The sequence below is a fragment of the Anas platyrhynchos genome, chromosome 3 (genome assembly GCF_047663525.1).
Source record: "Anas platyrhynchos isolate ZD024472 breed Pekin duck chromosome 3, IASCAAS_PekinDuck_T2T, whole genome shotgun sequence".
In the NCBI taxonomy this organism is placed as follows: Eukaryota; Metazoa; Chordata; class Aves; order Anseriformes; family Anatidae; genus Anas; species Anas platyrhynchos.
This window is the reverse complement of record NC_092589.1, coordinates 101,420,979-101,440,762: the sequence shown is the minus strand read 5'-3', so window position 1 is coordinate 101,440,762 and position 19,784 is coordinate 101,420,979. Positions and strand designations below refer to the sequence as shown.

The following is a 19,784-nucleotide window of genomic DNA, read 5'->3' as shown; positions in this document are numbered from 1 at the left end:
AAAGGTGATTTGTATCTGTGGACCACTTACTGTTGCTGTTTAAACCCACGTTTCAAAATCATGGTTTTAAGTGTTCTGTTTTCCCAGTTTTGCTGACACACAGTTTCAGTGCTTCTGCTCTTACTCAGTTTTTCCAAACAACAACAAAATTAAAAGTGATGAGTTATATTATTTTTCAACATTGCTTTGGGGAATTTACAAGCATGAGGGACACTGAAAAGAATAAGAAATTTATGAGTTGCAGAGGCAAACATGGGATTACTCACTGGAAAGAGTAAGAAATGAATGCTTGGACATGACTGAAAATACTCTTTCTGTCTTAATTCCCAATGAAGACTGGTGGAAAAACAACAGGGAGGTGCCTACCCCATGCATCATCAGGAGAGGCTGTATCCGAGACACAAGGAGAGGGGTGAATGTCTCATCTAACATTCTGGTAAATACATGCCTAAGAGAAAAATATGACTAATAAGTATTCCAACCTCCTCCATTTTTTGAGCAGCTCTTACTGAGTTATCTCCCAGGTGAGGTCATTGCTCATTAAGAGGTAAGATGGGGGTGTCATTAACAAGCAGGAAACTTAGAATAGTTCAGCTGGAAGGAACCTTCAAAGATCATGTCCAACTGCCAGAACTCTCAGGGCTAACCAAAAGTTAAAGCATATTAATGAGAGCATTTTCCAAAAGCCACTTGAACACTGAGAGGCATGGGGCATTAACTACCTCTCTAAGAAGCCTGTTACAGTGTTTGACAACCCTCACAGTAAAACTTTTCTGAATGTCCAGTCAGGACCTCTCCTGGTGCAACTTTGTGCCATTCTCGCATGTAAGTTGGCCATTTAGATATTAAATATTACACTGTTTATGTGTGCTCATGGATTGGCTTGTAAAGAAACTAAGTTTAAATTAAAGCATTGGGAGTCTAGAAGAAATAAAGCAGAAAGTAAAGCTGACAAAGAAGAGAACAGAGCTCAGGGTAAAGACAGAAGCTGTGGAAAGAAACACCATAATATAATAAAATAAATTGTTCTTGCTATTATGAAATGAAAAAAATAACAAACAACTATTCAGAAAATAACAAAATAAGAGAAATAGTGTTTGTAATGTGCACAATTGCACAATTTTATGTTTTCTGAATTACAAAATGTACTTTTACAGGAAAATTTTACTCTGTGTAATGGATAAAATGAAAATGTTAAAATAATATTTTCAGGCCCCAATCTTATTTTGAACAATGGAAAAACAAACTGTAAACTTTCACTCATCTTGATTCATCTCTCAAAATGGTGTTTGTTTCAGTTACTCCTTGTTGGAATCATATTTCTGAGACTTAAAGATTATTGTAGTTTGTTTACAGTATTATTCCCCACTTTATACAGTATTTTGTGATCAAAACACTCTAGCTCTTGCAAATGTGAGCTTATGCTTAGCTTTGTATACCTGAATAATGCCCAGGCTTCTGACTCTTCCTGGGCCTGGATATTTGCTGCTTCTCTTTCTGGCAAGTCAAACTATGTGTTTATGTCCTCATAGGCTATGACTTCACCTTACAAAAAAGGTCAATTTATAAAGGTGACATTTAAAAAGTTGTATTGCACAGGCTAAGTATTTATAGTTGCTTATCTTTCTGGAGAACTTTATGTATACAAATAAGTTAATATTTTAAAAACTTGTGTGATGTACATGTTTATACATATACATGCTACACATATAGTGTATATGTGTGTGTATATGCATATAGCCACAGTAAAATGGAAGCAATTGAGCCAAATTGTCGTTATCATTTGTTCCATTTTGGATTTGATGAAAACAAAACAAAAATAACTTTTCAGGCTTTATTACTGTAAAGATGGGCAGAGTTTCAAGACAATCTACAGAGATAGTGCAATGAGGGCTGGCTGAGCTGGAACAGAGTGACTCAAATATTTCCTTTTGCTTATCTGGCTGAGGGATTATTTATTTATTTATGTATTTTTGGCATGGAATTATTACTGTTGCTCATGTGTATCAAGTGATTTTTTTAAAAAGAAAAATAAATGTTTGATTTATTGTAAATTACAAAGATTGTCAAGCCTCTTGAGAAAGATACAAGACCACAAGATCGATGTGGGCTCTCAGCTTCCTCTCTTTTTGTTTAATTTATATTTACAGGTACGAGTCACTTGTAGCAAAGATTGGGGCATTTAAAAGTTTGCAGTTCATGGCATGGCTTCTTGAACGTTGTAAAAGCTTGTAGAATGAATGCTGTAAGCTTTGGTACAGTGTTCTGTAGTGTTCTGTGTTTTTTTTTGTTTGTTTTTTTTCCTTTTTTTTGGTGTGATCTGTTCTTTGGACTTTTAGATCTTTTATTCTCTTTCCAATTACCACTCCCCAGATCTTTCTGAAAATTCTTGTATAAGCATTCTTTCCCCTTAAATCACCTATTACAACACTCTGCTCATTGCCTGGCTGTTCTCAAAAAGGAAAACAATATTACTTTGTACACAAGAGTAATGACTGCTTTTGGCAAGCAGGATGATGACTGCTTAGTGTCAGCGTTGCATTAGCCAGACTCATGGATTCAGTAGCCTTTTATTAGCTATTTGGCTGCCAGTTTCCCATATAGGAGATAAAATATAGCATAAGTACATCTGTGCTTGCTTCAGCTTATCATAACATAAGCTTATCATAAGCATCATAGCTAGGGCAACATGAAATTCTGTGCAGGTTTTCAGACTTCTCAATATAGTTAAATTCAAAGGCTTGTAGCCTCTGTCCAAGGTCCACTGTGCTCTACAGAAGAGCACAGTGGAGTCTCTTCATGATTTTGATCAGCCATGTGTATATAAAATCATACTTTTGTTGTCTGATGTTGGATTCTGTTTCATGCCTGATTCAGCAAACCTGTCATCAATATTCTGATCTTTAAAGTGTGTCTCTGAATCAAAGTCTTATAATGTTTTAATGGTAAGAAAACATTTTTTCTCCATTTTTCAAAAATATTTTTGAAAAAAGTATTTTTGAAAAAAGACCAGAGAGCAGTGTGTGGTCTAGTGCACAGGTAACTGTAGTTAGCCTGTCAAAAAACAAACAAACAGACAAACAAACAACAACAAAAAAAAACCTTTGTCAATCTCCTTATACTGTCTGCTCAGATAATGCAAAAACCTGGAGCAGTAGTGTGGTGGTGTGGTATGTGCATGTAAAACATATAGGGTGATTATTCACTGATGGGAGGCTGCCTATCAGAGCAAGGTGCCTTTTAGGGGATATGTTGTCACTGTTCAGATTGGGGATAAAAATTGTAATTTGAGTTCAAGAGAAAGGTTTTGGTTTGATGGCATTTTGATAAACTTTCTCTGAGAAACTTGAAAAGTAGTAGTATTTTTTCAAGACATAAGCTGAATCATAAAATTGAGGTTTTTGACTTGGGTGACATTTTCAGTCTCCGTATGAGAAGACCCAGACACTTGGTTTCAAGTGCCAGAAATGGGCAGGAAGAAATGAGAAGCTGTGACAGGGTGCCAAGTGCAGCAAGAGCGGAGTGGTTATGAGAACAGGTGGTTTGCTCCAGCCAGATTCAAGTCATTAATTTACTGATTCAATTTTCTTGGTCTAGCTGAAGCTATAGTAATTATAACAGCACCCAGGTAGGGGTAGAATTAGCTGAAGTAAATCAAGTAAAATGTTCACTTATTAGATGTTTATGTATGGATAAAGCAAGTTTTACATGTAGATTGAAGGCATAGCTATCAGTAATGATATTCTTTATATTATCATTATAATTATATTCTATAGTGATATTATATATATAGTATATATGTATATATAATGATATAATATATATATTATACTCTGCTCACCCAGAGGCCCATCCAGCGTTGCTCCCTGGCTCAACTCTGCCTAGCGGCAGGTCCCTTTTGGAGCTGGCTGGAGCTGGCTCTGATCTGACATGGGGCAATTTCTGGGCTCTGCTCACCAAACTCTTGCAATGTAAACCCAGTACAAATATAATTTCCTTAAATATGAAAATATCTTATTTTTACTTACTGGCTTTTGCAGGCTGAATTTGTTTTGAAAAGGTCACAGGGATTTCTTCACAGCAATATTTCATTTTTCAGGTGCCAATCTTCTGGACAGCATAAACAAACAAATGAAAAATCTTATGAAAACAAGCAGATTATTTGGATGGAACTTATTTATTTCACTTTTGAACTTTGGAGATAATTGAACATGATGGTAGATGTCCATAAATTATATTATTTTTAAGGTCTAGGACAGCATGCAACAAATTTCCAATGGCATCAGGATTTGAAAAAAAATGTTGAATGCCTCCTTGTATTTAAAAAATATATATATATATAAAAAAAATCTTGTTTTGGTTGGTGTCTCTTTGGCTTCATAAATCCAGTGTTTTTAACTGCAAATCAGCAAAGCTTCAGTGGGTGGGAAATAAAATGTCCATTCAGCACAAGCGTGTCTTTAGCCCTATGTCTGGACATGGGAAGCATCTGTCCCTCTGGAGACCAGAGCAAGGGTATGAGCAGGCAGAGCCTCAGGAGGAGAGATTTCAGCGACATTACTGCTGTAGTAGCACAGCATCTGATGTCTGAGGAAATTTTACCAGTAGAAATTTATGTGCTTAAGACGTTAAGTGCTGGTTTTGTGGCTTGGACTCTTCAGCATTTTAAATTCTACTTAAGGTGTCTAAGTGCTTTTGGAAATCCCAACCTTAAATTGGCATCTGTATGCCTCTGGATTAGAGGATATATTTGTCCTTCTGACCAGTTTTACTGCAAAGGTACTTTAGGTCCAGGGGATTTTTTTCAGGTGAACTTGAACTTTGGCAAATAATCATAGCAAATAAAAAATAAAAATGTTTTCATTGTTTTCTAAGCAGTATGGCAGTGTTTTTAGTCAAATGGAGTACTTGCAAATTATACACATTTTTACACATCAAAATGTGTAAAAATATCATTTTGAAAGGTAACTTTAAAGACCTATTATTCATAGCTGAGAATAATTTGTGAGTATGTATTGTTACTGAAACTAAGCTTTTTTAATATTTGGCTGCAGATAGTACTCATGAACATATGTATGTATATATATTTTGAGACGGCTATTTATACTGTATATTAAAAATCATAGAATCATAGAATATCCCAAGCTGGAAGGTACCCACAAGAAACATAGAGTCCAACCCCTAAAAGAAAATTGTAAATATTTAAAAAGCTGGTCTATTTAGTGTATTAACACTGGTATGTACCTGTGTGATTTGTTTGAATTTTCTCTTTGGTGGTTTGGGAAATATCGCATCATTTTTAACTTATAAAATAGTGATTATACCTCTTTGCAGTTAAACACAAAACAAAACCAAACTGAAAAACAAAACAAAACAAAAACAAGGAAAAAAAAAAAAAGAAACAATACCACAGAGTCACCCTATGAGAGGTTCTTAAGTTTCTTTTGGGTGCTGGCTGCCAGCAGTAGTTGCTCATTTCTGTCCTTTGTCTTCTTAGTTGGTTTGTGGAATTAGTTGAAAAATAAACAAGGGAAAAACATATGTGGCTTCACTCTGAATCATTTCCCTGATCTTTGTGTGCTGTGATACCTGTGAACAATGGTAATAGCCCCAGTGAAGAGGTGGCCTGGAAAGGAGCAAGAGGAAAGAAACTCCATCATCCACTGCTGCCACTGAGGGAAGCTGTTAACTGGTCCCTAAGGCTGTTCTTTGTCACCAAAATAGTCCTGACCTCAGGGAAAACCTTAAAAATAAGCCAGCCTTGGAAAACAACTTGGAGAGCCATGTTCAGGCAGAGAGAGGGATGGGAATCATAAGTGGCACTGCTGAGGATTTCCTTGCTAAAGAGGTCTCATCCTGTGTTGATGAGACTCATCACTTCCTCATGCCTGCTGCCCTCACCTGAGAACATCAAATTTATTGCTTTGGAAATGTCTACAGCTTTGACTTTCCTAAATTCATTTTTAATTAATGCCATTCCCAGTTATTATGCTCGGTATTTTTTATGTGGATATTTGAAAACATCTGCATATTTTAAAATGCAGATTGATGTTTAAATTAACCTTTCAGGTGTATTTCTACTATTTTCATTTTATTTTTTTCAAGAATAATCAAATGTTTTGACTTTTCCTCTTTTGTTGCATATGAACGTTGTTGAAAGCATTTTTCTTTCTGTTTGAACACCAGTAAAGATTCATTGAGAGCTCAAGACTCAATGAGAGCATTGGGGCCCAAGTGATATTTATATCATCTTAGTGGTTTGTAACTGGTAAGGAGCGATGAAAACAAGTTGAAATATGTTCAAAATGGAAACATCAGACTGAACTACAACTTTAAAATGGCATTGAACTGTGAAGGCTACAGTAGCAGAGTGTATTCTATCTTATACCTTCACTTATATTCAGAAATTAACTTTTTTGCCTTAGGAATAACATGTAAAAACAATTTTTATCTAACTTTAATACTTTTTTTCTGGTATTTTTAGGACTTTGTTAAAGTGAAGAAATAATTACAGAAATATAAAAGAAAAAAAGAAGAAAAAATGTTTTTAATTAATTGTTGACTTAGTAGTGGCAATGTTAGAAGTGCAAGAAGGGTGCATGATTTAAGACAAATGTCATCTCCTGAGAGACTATTGTAATGTAGAAAAACTAACAAAGACATACAAGACTAGTAACACTGATTTGGAAACTTCAGACACATCTACAGTTTTCAGGAATTGAGAGGTAAATTGAGGTGTATGTTGATTCCACTACGAATTGTGGAATGTGATAAAAACATATACAATGTAATATTTCTTATTAATATTTATTCTTTTGATACATTCTGTAACATGGGTTGTTTCCTGATGATTAGGAAACATGAGTGGGAAATGAGCAGTAGTGGAAAATGACAAGTGACTCTAAAATTCTTTTAAAGGTTTTTTTCGTTGTTGTTATTATTAGAATTTTGATATAGGTGTTAGAATGGACCTAGCAAGAAGATAAAAGAAAAAAATAATCTATATTTAGAGATTTCCATCCCTAAAACTGCTCCGTTGGGTATTTTACAGTTAAAAGTCTTTTTCCAGTGCTCTTTATAGGCAGAAAACAACTTCTCTGCTCCTCAGAGGGAGAAATGCACAGATTCCTGTGCTGAGGTTGTCTGCACTGATGAGGAATGAGGAGATAAATATTGGGAGGAGGCCTAACGCAGCCCCAACACTCCTGGTTCTTGCTCAGTTTGCCTGGCCAGGAGCAGGAGGAGCGGAAGGCAGAACATGAAAGTTGCTAACTTATCTACTCTGGCAGCCTGTCATTAGCCTCAGGAAGCAGACAATTCAATCCCAAGAGCTGCAGCTTTCTCAGTGAGCTGACCTGCAATTTTCCATTAAGCGGAATGAAGAACAGTCGCTTTGTCAGGCACCAGGAAGACAGGCTGCAGCCAAGTGACAGAATACCTGCATTTGTTTTTCTGATCTTTATGCTTTTCATAGGAATAGTAAAATGTCTTTTGTTTCCATAACAACAAGCATCCGGATAAATTCTAACACCTCTGAGTCTGTTTGAACACAATACGACTATCACTATGTTAGAAATTACTGGAAAGTACTTAACAGTTGGAAATGTGTTCTGATAAAATCTGCCTTTTAGGGAGGGAGAGTGACGCATGGATTTATGATGAATGAAGCCTTTTGAGTTAGATTTAGATGTTAGATTTAGTTGCAGTGATTCCTTCAGTTTTCCCCATCCTTTGGCTTGACATGGATCTTGTATTAAAAGACTTTGAATTGAAGGAGACAAAATAGACATTCTTTAGGAAAGTCATTGGCATTGTAGATACTGAACATTATTTGCTGGTAAAATGACTATAATGCAAGATCACAGGACTGCATCAGTGAAACTGCCTTCCCTGATGAAAGACAAGTGCAGAAAATGCATTGACAGGAAAAATCACACTTCGTGCTCATATTTTTTAGTTTACCTGCCATTCGTTACATCTCTCAGCTCTCACTTACATCCACAATTTCAGCTGTAAGATCTGCTGACACTCGGAGCTGATTGCCTTCCACCCATGGCCTGAGTACCCTTGTAAGGGAGACTGAAATGGCAGAGCTACAAGGAGGCTTAGGAAGGGATCAGACCTCTGGCACTTGAGTGAAACTGAGGTAACTTGTGTAGCAGTGCGTTTTCTTCTATGACTATGAACATTCAGTAGCTTGTAATGCATCTGCATCCGTTTTCCTGACGGGAAAGAAAGAATTAATCTCCCACAGAGCAAAATCAGAAAAACCCTTGTTACAAAGGATTGGAAATATATTTTCCAGCTCAACCTTTTTGGTGTTTTAGGATATATATTTTTTAAATTAATTTATCTTTGATAGTCTTTATGAATTACTGAAAAAAAATATCACGTATGAACTTCATTCCTTAACTCCTTTGGATGTACTTTAAGAAAAAATAATCAATGCTGTATTTCACTTACAGCTTTTTAATTTGAGTGAATGGAATCTGAAGATAAACCCATTCAAGCTGGAAGGAAGGTTGATTGTCCCATTTTTAACAGTGAACAAAGTTAACTAACAGAATGACTTTCTTTAGGTTCTCACTTGATTCATAGTCTTTTTGAATCACAGTTTTATATTTTTCTCAAAGGCGTAGTTCAGCGCTGTCAGAAATAATTGCCTTAAGACAGGAACTTCTCTACTGTTCTGGGACATGTCCTGAGTGGGAAGTCAGAGGATGATAATGCTTCTTTTTGGCTTTCAGTTCTTTCCTCTGAGAATACCAGTATTTCATAGATAAAGAATTTCGACTTAAGCATCTTTGCGAGGAAGAAAAGTGCAAAAACATTATTTTGCACAATGGTAGATATCAGAACAAATGCTCATATATGATCATAACATAAAAGCACTATTTTTGTGGATTTTTCACTGTAATAACTTAGATGACTATTAACTATAAAACAATATTGCAGCACTTGTGTCAGTGATTCCTGCTATGCCATACACTTCCCTCTTTGTTGCCTTCTGTAGTGAACTGTAGAAAAGAAACTTTTTTTTTTTTTTAATTGAGAAGTACATTTGAAACAGGGTAGATATTGAGAAAGAAACTGAAAAGCTCTCTGTCTAATTCTCTATTTTTTTTTTCAATGTATCAATATTTCTTTGCAATACTGATTCTGCCAACCATCAGTTCATTCTTCACTTGATCCAAGACCTTATCCATCTAGTGTTTATTTTAATGCAGCATCATGCACAGATATTCTGGCCAATTTTATTGGGCATGGCTATCATAAGCACAGGGCAAGAAAATAGCCCTTTCCTGAGGATATTTGTGTCAAAAATAATCAGCTGTGAGTCATGACTGTAGTATCAATAACCTTTTTAATTGTTTGGTTTTAGAAACAGTGACCCCTGAGAGCACTAAAATTAGATTTTACCTTGTTATTTTTTCAAGATGCACAAATAACATTACCTCTAGCCATACTCCTAAATCTCTCACACTCTTTATCTCTCTCTCTTTTTCCTTAAACATAGCATGAGAATTAGAAACAATTATAAAATAAAACTTATACATTCAAAATACAGTGTTTCTGGAGCAGATGGATTTTGGAAAACTCTGAAAGTAGATAAGACAAAGATCACACCAAGTAAAATTTCCACATGTAATTCATGTCAGTTAAGCCTATGTGCCTAAAACTTTGAACCAGCAAATCCCGCTTGAGTCTTATTAATGGTACTGCATAGCTGGTTGGAAAAATTGGCAACAAAGGCAGCAAGGGGATCTACAGACTTAGTAAGACAATACTGCATTGCGTTTCACTGAGTTCACATTTAAATGTTTTCCTTTCAACTCTAATGGCAAAATAATTGTTAGTTAAAACAAATCCTCAGCTCTTGGAGAAGGCTTGGAGATCATAAGCTTTACATTCACCAAAACTGCACCTGATACATATATTTTTTAAGACTTATAAATTGAAAGTCCCTTTCAACAAATCTTACATATTTGACCCAATCAGGCATTATTGAAATTATAATAATATCATCCAGATTTTTAAAAAATATTTTGTAAACATGGTTTTATGATCAAGGGGAGTACTGCCAAATCTTCTCTGTCCAATGCTACAAATTTCAATGTATCTATGATCCAGCCATTCACTTTTCTTACTAGAATTATGGTATACTAAATATTATTGACTGTAATAGATACTTACCATGCAAGAATTATGTTTTACTTTTCCATATAAAAGTTCAGTGGCTTTATTTTATGTGCTGAATGGTGATGTACAGATAATAAAATCTCCCAATGCTAATTAGAGAAAATCATGTACTATATGTAGTAATTAGAGTGGGGTAGAATTCATCCAGAAAAGGAGAACTTCATGCCAAGAAAAGGAGAACAATATAATTTTGTTTCTAAAAGAATCACTAAGGTCAAATCTTAAAATCAGGCAAAAAAATGTCTTGGTTCTTCTGGTATTCTAGAAAATGACATGTTGCTCGTAGTGAGGATTAATGTAAGTAGTGCTATAGCTGAAAGTAGGTTTGGGTTTTATTTTTTTAAAGTGGAGGACTTCTCTTTGTTTGTTCAACAAAGTGACACATTTTTTTACAGGGCAGTAGTTAAAGCAGCATTAAAGTGCCATTGACATCATCCAGTTACTGCTCTGACTTGATTATATAACCTCTTTTGTGCAATTTTCATGCTCTGCTCTGTTTGAATGTTTTTACTATGCTGATGGCTGTTTTTCATTTCCTGCTGGGATGACCTTGAATAAAAAAAGAATAAGAATAAAGTAGACATAAGCAATGTAGTCTTGCTGGCATTTGCAATTCTTTTGTTCTGTGTTGAGAAACATAGTAGTTTGGCATTTATGGTATAGGTTATTTCTGCTGGGTTGTAACTAATGTTCAACTATTAGAAAAAAAAAAAAATGTTTCTCTTGAAACATTCTTTTGAATTTGCCACTGGTGACATGATCCACTTATGACAATTCCTACCTTTTCAAAACATCTAAAGGGAGGTAAACAAATGATCAATGCAATAGTCACTCTTTAAATAAAATCATTAATTTAACCTATCAAACCAAATAGATCTAACAATTTAATATTTATTTCACTTATTAAATTGTTTCCTCTTTCAGTAAAGGAGAAAGAAAATAACTGGTTTGCACTTTTTTTCTTGATTCAGTGTATATTATGCAGCTGATGGAATTATTATTTTTCTGTTTTGGCTTTTCTTATTTTTCTGTTTTGGCTTTTATTATTGGTGCTGATTAGCTACCCTTAACAGACGAACAAGTGAATATATGGGCTTTCACACCTAGATGTCTTTCAGACTTTTTATATCTCTGAGTTTCAGAGAGATTATAGTAACAAGGACACCATCGTTTGAAATCATTTTGCATTATTCCTGTTGATTCTTATCAAACCAAAGCCACCACCTCCTTTTAATTTCTCAGATTTAAGTGATAAACATTGTATTAGTATGCAGTTTACAAACCCTTTAGCTTTAGACGATTTTCACTGGAGATTTTCACTGGGTGGGGTTTTGGTATAGGGTTTGTACTTTTATGGTCTAAACTTTGCATTTGAGAGCTTCCAGGTTTTAAGATGTTTAGGAGAGTAGGATTTTTCTAGATATTTCCATTTTGCTGCTGTGATTCTGTTTCTCTTGAACTGAGGAAATATCTCTGATCAAGGGATTTGAATTCAAAAACTTTCATGTCCTAAATAAATGCTAAAATACCATTTAATCTGTGAAATGATGTATATAATGAGGTACTTACCTTCACTGCTAATGAAGATTCAAGATTTATTTTCATTTCAGTGTTTTGTTGTTGTTGTTTTGTTTGGTTTGGTTTGTTTTCTAATGAAGATAATAGAAGTCATTAATGTGTCAACATCATGTTTCAAACAGCAGCTGTTTCTTGGAGAAACCTAGTAGTTCTACGTTTTTTTGGAACTTATGTTTTTGATTGTTTATTTGTTTCACTTAGTCTAATTACTATGCAGTGTTTCTTAAAGTAAAGTAATATTTTTTCATTTTTGGACAAGAAAAAATTATGAAAAATGCTGGTAGATTCCAAATGATTAAAGGGATATTATACAGGTTGGTAGTATAGGTGATGTGGACCAGCAGGAGTACCAAAAAGTATTAAAAAAGGAAGTGTATCATGTCACAGAATTATTTGAAGTTAGTACAAGCCATGTTAGTTAGCCACAACACTGAACAATAACAAATAAATGTATTATTCAAAAAATATCCTCTTGTCTGCGGGGGAAGCAGGGCTTGTATTGTAGGTTTACATTGATCTTTACCAAATTCAGGAGAGCTGTAAACAGATGGTGAAATTATACATCATGTCTAAAAGTTTCCACTTAAATATAGAGAAGTTCTCTCAAGCATTCTGTAACAGTAAAACAAAAAAGTGACCAAAGTAAACTCAGTTTTATCACTTCCATTAGTCTAATATTCTGAAGATATCATTGATTGGGAGGTATTTTGGTGATTCCAGTTGTTAAAATTGGAATCTATATTTATTTATGTCATGTTTTGTAAGTCTTACTGTTATATCTAGCAATGAGCCTTCAGTTTAATTTTTGCTTTGGTTTCCATCTTGTACCCAGGAGGATGCACTACCAAAGTTCTGAATGTTTTCAGCTGTCTTTGCTGTTATGAAATATTTTATTTAATGTTCTAAGGCTTTTGTATTGAGGTTTCAGTGCAATGTAATTAATTCATAGAACACTGTATAAAAAAGTTGTGTATAACCTATAACAATGGAAAGAATACCTGTAGTTGTGATACAAGATTTGAAATCTTTCTAATCTCACCATTTCTCTCAGATGCAAATGTGAGATGTAGAGTTCTTTGTTAATGCCCTGATGGTGGATTGCATACATACACTATGCCACAAGATATGTTTTATAGTAAATCATCACACGATACATTGTTTATATATCCATAAATTGGATAAAAATCGGCCAACTATGTTTGTATATATATTGAGAGAGAGATCTATGAATGAAACAATAGTTTAACAGGTTATTTTTTACTTTTCCTTTCTTATTAAAGATCTTAATATGGTTTTGCATCATGATCACTTTATTTCTGACATGAATTAAAACTGAAAAACATAAAAAGTCTTTTCCAATGTACTCTGTATAAAGCTGTTAAGGGATCTTAAGGAGATCCCTTGTGGCTAGTGAAGTGCCAGGGTAGCTAGTCTGTAGGCTGAGATGAGAAGGTCATGGCAGGGGTGGAGCAGGAGGAGAAGTCCTGGTGCTCTCCTCCTCACTTAATGAGGAGTTAGCCTGTTTGCCCCATTTGGGGACACCGCTTTTGTATGAGCTGCTGCTTAGTGAGTGCTTATTACCTGGCAGCAAATAGCTTACCACCAACTGGAGGTTGGTGGTAACTGGAGGGGTGGGACTTGTTTTGACGTTGAATATCCGCAACTGGATGCCCAGGCTACCACATTTTGAGGTGTATGATGGGAGTATGTGACATGTTGACAGCCCAGTCAGTTTTATTTAGAACAGTTCTTTTTGCTGTTGTTGTTTTAGTTTGAGGATAAAACAGCACCTTTAAAAGTCAAATATATACCAAAAAGAATCTGTAGTAGGATTATTGAAGTACACCAAGTCTCTTCTTTTATAAAACTAATGAAATGTAGAGCCTTAACTCTCTTCTTAGGATGTTGTTTTGCAATAATTAGAAAAGGATAAACAAAAACAGTGTAGATTTTGTGTTAAAAAAAAAAAAAAGTTATTTAAAAATAAAGTTTGTTTTAATTTTAGTGCATGGTTTGTTGTGAATAAAAGCAGTTATTTCATAGTGAGGGATTCCTGTATTTCAGAGTATAATAACAAACTTTTTAAATTGGCTTTTCTTGTAAGTTGCTTGATTTTTAAGTTCAGTATATTCCAAAGCTGTATAGCTCACTGTATATTCGATTGTGTGATTTTCATGCTCCAAATAGTCATTAATGCATTTCAGTATGTATTGCTGTATTCTATAAAATACTTTTTATAAACTTGCAATGCATTTACATGCCTGAATGTTGTCTTGCTCATTAGAATGTGTTAACAGAGAGCTCAGTTTTCATTACTGTGTACTGCCAGGGCAAACTTAAATTTATTGTGGAGTGCTAAGAGCTGCCATGGGAAAACTAGTTTATATATGACAGTAGGAGCTGCATAATATTCTTTATATATTTAGAAGTTTTCATCTTGTTTAATTATATACAAATACTGTTAAAAGTTATTTTTGATAGCTAATTTGGAAATATTAGTCTACTGTTGTTAAAAATAGTCTCCTTCAAATAAGGAATTTATTAGAGTTTATTTTCATCCAGACAAAAAGTATCTGCAGCCCAACCCATTTGCTTACTAATACAAGCTCTTTGTCACACAAAAAAGAAAAATACTTGGTGTTAAAATTTAACATTTCACAAAGAAAGTGCAAACCTGAGGCATCATTTCAGATAGTTCAGCAAATTTTGAAGTTAGATATACAGCATTCACTATTTTGTGTCATACGAAACCAACTTTTTATTTAGAGCTATTATTTCATTTTGCATTTGTTTACATGCTATACAACTAGATCTTAGAGATCTGCATTGAAACACGGGCAAAGGAAGCCTGCTAAGCAGCTGTTTGTTGCTCTCCCTTTGCTGCGTGCTGCTTGGCATCTGCAAGCAGAGCTGTGGGACCCAGCCTGCTTGCAGGCGCTGGAGCGCGCCTCCAAGGGCGTCCAAGTGCTAAATTGTCAGCGTGCTCCCTGGCACGTTCTTGGCCCCCGCAACCTCACGCTTGCCCGATCATTTCCTGCTCGTGCTCCATGACTTAGCACGGAGCAGATGACGCAGGGCCAGGAAAGTAATCCTGGGAGTCATTGGTTTACGATGCATAGTTGACACTGTTTGTAAATGTGAGCAAAGAAATAACAATATTAGGAAAGCATTTAGGGAGGTCAGGCAGAATTGCTCTGAAGGAAGATGCTTAGGTACTGGAACAGAAGCCCAGATAATTCAATATAAGAAAGTTGCAGTAGCCTCCTTTTCCCTAAAAGTATTTCTGTGTTGTCTAGGTATGATTTAAAAGAATAAATATTTTCACTGTAAATATGTAATAAAGGCAATAACTTGAATTAGGAGGCAGGTCTACTAAATTTGTTCATATCCTCTATGTACAAGAAATGAATATATAACGGTTTTAGATATTTATTCAAAAATATTATAGTATTCTAAAATCCCATGCTGTCACCATAAGTGTGTTATTTTTATTGACAGTTTCATTTATTGTTTTCCTTTCAGCAATAATTGGTAACTGATGAGGAAGGAAAAAAAAAAAAGATAGTCAAAAACTGAGGTGGACTGCCTCAGGCTACTGCTTCCACCATCCATTGCTATCTGGCAGGTAGCAGGATTTGGATGTCAGGATTGCTGAGCATACAGAAGGGATTCAGTTGGTTTGTAAAAACAAAATGAGGGAAACCCATAAATGTGAAAGAAGCAAATGGACAGGGAACAAGCTTTGGGGAGTAACAGGAAAGTTGGCAACATGGTTGGGCAGAAAAAAAGGGGCAAAGAACCTCATCCTGCAGATTAACCACATGATTTCAGCAACACAAAATATACTTGTTCTGGAGATCTGTATCATAATGGTCTTGCTTAGGCTACCAAATTGTTATTCAGCAGTCTAACACAGTCCTTATTTCTGCCATCCAAGGGGTCAGGTCCCTTGCTTTTTGCTCCCGTCCCCTGAAAAGCAGTTTTCAAAGCTGATCTTGAACATGATCTATACTATGGGAGGATGATATTTCAGGCCTGAGAAACAATGCTTCTGTTTTGTGTTGTACATGCTTTTTTTTCCACTCTGGTACAGCATTGTTGGTTGAGGCTGGTTGTTGTTAACGCAAGCCTTTATTGACTTGAAAAACTAGTGGCTCTCTGGTAGTTCCCTGTCTCACTACTGTTCAGTTAATTATTCCCACTTCTCTGGGATTTATAACTTCAGGCTTGTTTCTCATCTCAAACATCCTCCAAAATATTTTTAGTCACTCCAAACTTGTCAGCATCTGTATGAACCTTACTTTTAACCTTACTTTTTCCTTCTACCATCATTGTCTTGAAATATTTAATACCTTATGTCAGATTTCTGCCTAGTTCTACTTGATACAGCTTTTCTATTCAGTAACTAATCTTATTCTCTATCTTATTTCCTGCCAATTTTGTTTTACACTTGTTTTATAGAAATTTCCTCCAAGCCATATTTATCTGGTTTGTTTATATAAATGGCCTGTATCAAAACCCCAAACTAATGTGCATAATGTATACTCTTATTTCCTTGTTCATGGTTTATTATCCTGTTAGATAAGGAAATTAAGACAATTTGAAAAAAAAAAAAAAAAAACAGTTCTTGAGAAATCTACAATGGTAATGAATTTGCTTTTTTTGTTCTCTGTGTACAAGAAATAGCTCATGAAGCATAATTATAACAATTTAGAGAACAAAAAAGGGGAGTATTCTTTGTATTTTTTATCTGAAGCAATTGGTAATGTTCTAAAAATAACAGTGCAATAAGCATGGTGGTTGTGATCTTTCAGATTTTACGTACTTCAATTTGCTTCCCTTCTGTTTGCTTGCCAGAGATGACATGGTCCTTCTTTATGCACATCCATCATCAGGTGCTAGGGAAGATGGCAGACCAGATCAGGTCCTCTTCTTTCCTTCCAGTCCCTCTCTCACTTTTGTGACCTTCCAGGAAGCCAATTCAATTTGCTAATCAGGCAGAAAATTATTTCCTGGTTTTCTTTTTCTTTTGCTTGGGTCTGTTGGTCATCAAAATGAGCTGATTGAATCTGTTTCTGAGCATCTATACTCCATGTCACTGCTTTCTCTTCAGCATCTCACTTGAAAAATTGGAGTTTGCTTCTTGGAGAAACTCTCATTAAGCTATAAGCTAAATTCTCGTAGCTGGAAGCTGAAGGTGTTGAAGACATATCAAAAGTTAGGAGAAAGTATAATTAAATAAGAAAACAAATTCAAGCAACTGGCTTTACAGGTTTTAAAAGCAGGCCAACAGAAGGCACCTATGCCTCCTTATCCAGAACAGAAGAGTGGAGTAGCTTAGAAGTCCTGAAAGCTGTTTTTTCTTTTTCTTTTTCTTTTTCTTTTTCTTTTTCTTTTTCTTTTTCTTTTTCTTTTTCTTTTTCTTTTTCTTTTTCTTTTGAGCTTTTTTCTGATCTCTTTTTTTTTTTTTTCTTTCTAGAGTTTTACTCTGTTACTTACAAGCAGCTTTTAGAATATGAAGACAATTCCACTGAGTGAAATAAAAGCCAACATCCCGTTACAAGATGCTTCATCGTGGAAGAGAATATCCTTCATGAATAGCCTAGATGCAGCCTTAATTCACCTGTATTTGGTGAATCCTCTGCTAAACGCTGTTAAACTAGAATTGTTTTGCTTCTGCCTTTATCCATATTTAAGGTTTATGGATGGAGACTGGTCACAGTGGTCCCCAAAGCCTTGTGCTTAGTTCAGTTTTTCTTAAGAAAAAATACATCATTTTTGTTTGTTTGTTTTGCTCTAAATAACATGTTTATTTTTTTTTCTTTATTCTACAGAGATCTAAGATTTAATAGGATTAAAGAAATCCAGCCTGGAGAATTTAGACGGCTTAAAAACTTGAACACACTGTAAGTTATTTTTCAACCCTAAGGCCCTTTTCCCTTTTGATTTAATATGGTTAACTTGATACTGTGCCAAATTTACTCACATTTCACAGGTAAGTAGTCTAACAAATTTCAGCTGTAGTATTTACACAGGTGAGGGAAATAACGTTTAAGTCCAAAGTATTTGAAAGCAACACCAGGCATATGTCTGTTAAAATAAAAAAGGAAAGAATTTGCATCCTAATATTTTATTAACATTAAAACATTCTTTAATTGCAAATACAAAATAAATAAATAAATAAATAAACACCACACAACTTTACTGTATCATTGTTTCTAAATTGTGATAAATATTTTAGTTGTAATATCACATATGATGTAATATGTAGTCACAACAAAGCTGTTCAAAGGTTCAGGTGTTCAAATGTGTTGCAGTTAAAAAATATTTGATAAGCTCTGTTTCTAATGTTTTGAACTTTCTTATTGTAATACCAGCCAGGATGGCAGAATTTGGAAAGTTTTATTCCTACTGAGCTTCCTTTTGAGATCTCGGTTACCGTGTATGTATGTAAAGAGAAGACCATGTTTTGTAAAAGACATTTTTTACACATCCATAACACTATATGGGCCTTATAGGTTTTTTTTTTGTTTGTTTGTTTTTTTCCCTTAGTATTTCCTTTGTATTTCCTTCAAACATCACTTTTGAAATGGCTGCAAGCATGTTTCTGATAGGTGATTGCACATTTGTGAATGCAGACAGTTGTGTTCGTGTGTGATGTGAAGACCTTAGTACATAGAAGAATAGTGAGAAATATTCATGGAAAATGCACCTGCTAATGACAATTCTTTGATAATGTCAATTTTATCAAATTCAGCCCTCTGTGTAATTGTGGCACCAGGATTTTATTTTCCTTCATCTTAGGTGTCTACAAAAAGCAACGTTATTTCAGTTTTTAGACTTTTTTTTTATTATTTTGTCCAGACTTTTCTCTTGCAAGGCAGTGACTGAGGATTTGTAAACACTTAGCAGTTTTTCTTCTAGCAGTTACTGTTAGCAAAAAAGTCTTTTGTTTTGTTACTTCTTTTACGTTTTCATGCTACATTTACACTATTACACATTTTTTCATACTGTTCTTGTATGCTAAAACATTTTTTTCTTTATTTCTTTTCATAGGCTTCTAAACAACAATCAAATTAAAAGAATACCTAGTGGGGCATTTGGAGATCTTGAAAATCTGAAATATCTGTAAGTTAAATTAATATCACTTTTTTGTATCAATACATAACTGAACTTCTCTATTGGGAAGCGTTTTAATCTGATATTGAGTTTTAATCTGATTTACTATCTAAGGTGATAAACTGCTTTGAAAATTAGTGAAATTAATTTGTGGGGCAGGGACAACTGTGAACCCATTTCTGTAAGTAGGTGATTTGAAATTTTCTAGACTTCAACATCTGTTTGTATGCAGTAGATTTTGAAAGACTTACTAGTTGCTGTTAAACATATGTAACTTAGAAATAAGAGAAAAGCCAAACAAAATGAAAAACTACCTATATGATTGACCACAAGGTTTATGTCTTCAGGCAACCTGTTTATTTTGAGAATAAAATATTCGTAATAAATATTCAAAATAAATAAATGATTTTAACAGACATATCAAGTGTATTAATTATCCAGATAAGCAAAGAGCACCCCAAATTTCCTGGTCTCATTTTTATATGTGTTGTCTTGCAGTAATAAAGCTGTGTACTCTCCATAGAAATGGAGGAAAGAGGATATTGAACAGAGCATCCCTAATAAATTACTAAAGTTCATGACGATCCGTTATTTTTACAGGACATGTTTGTGTGGTGAATCTGGTGCTTTGTAACTTGAGATACAAATTATCTAGTAGTGGAGTACTTAAAGTCTCCTAATTCAGGATGTCTAGGTTTCTTTCCATAGCCAGCAGCTGTGCAGAAGTAGCTGTTCTAATTATTAGAATAATCTGTTCAAACTAGTTCATTATTTTCACATGCTTGTTTTTGCAAAGCTGTAGTAAATCTGAGATAAAACTGAACTATGCTCTCCATTCAGTTTAATAAGACTGAAAAGAGTTAACTATGTTATAATATGCTTGATTT

At 34.6% G+C, this 19,784-nt stretch overlaps 1 protein-coding gene across 2 annotated transcripts in view; it reads left to right on the top strand.

Annotated features, from left to right (window-relative positions):
- Positions 1–19,784, top strand: part of PXDN (peroxidasin) — an 81,667-nt gene that overhangs the window by 7,492 nt on the left and 54,391 nt on the right. For both annotated transcript variants that reach the window (XM_072036405.1, XM_038176243.2), the window contains exons 2-3: positions 17,613–17,684; positions 18,835–18,906. In XM_072036405.1, coding sequence (XP_071892506.1) covers positions 17,613–17,684; positions 18,835–18,906 — 144 coding nt within the window. The remainder of the gene's footprint in view (positions 1–17,612; positions 17,685–18,834; positions 18,907–19,784) is intronic.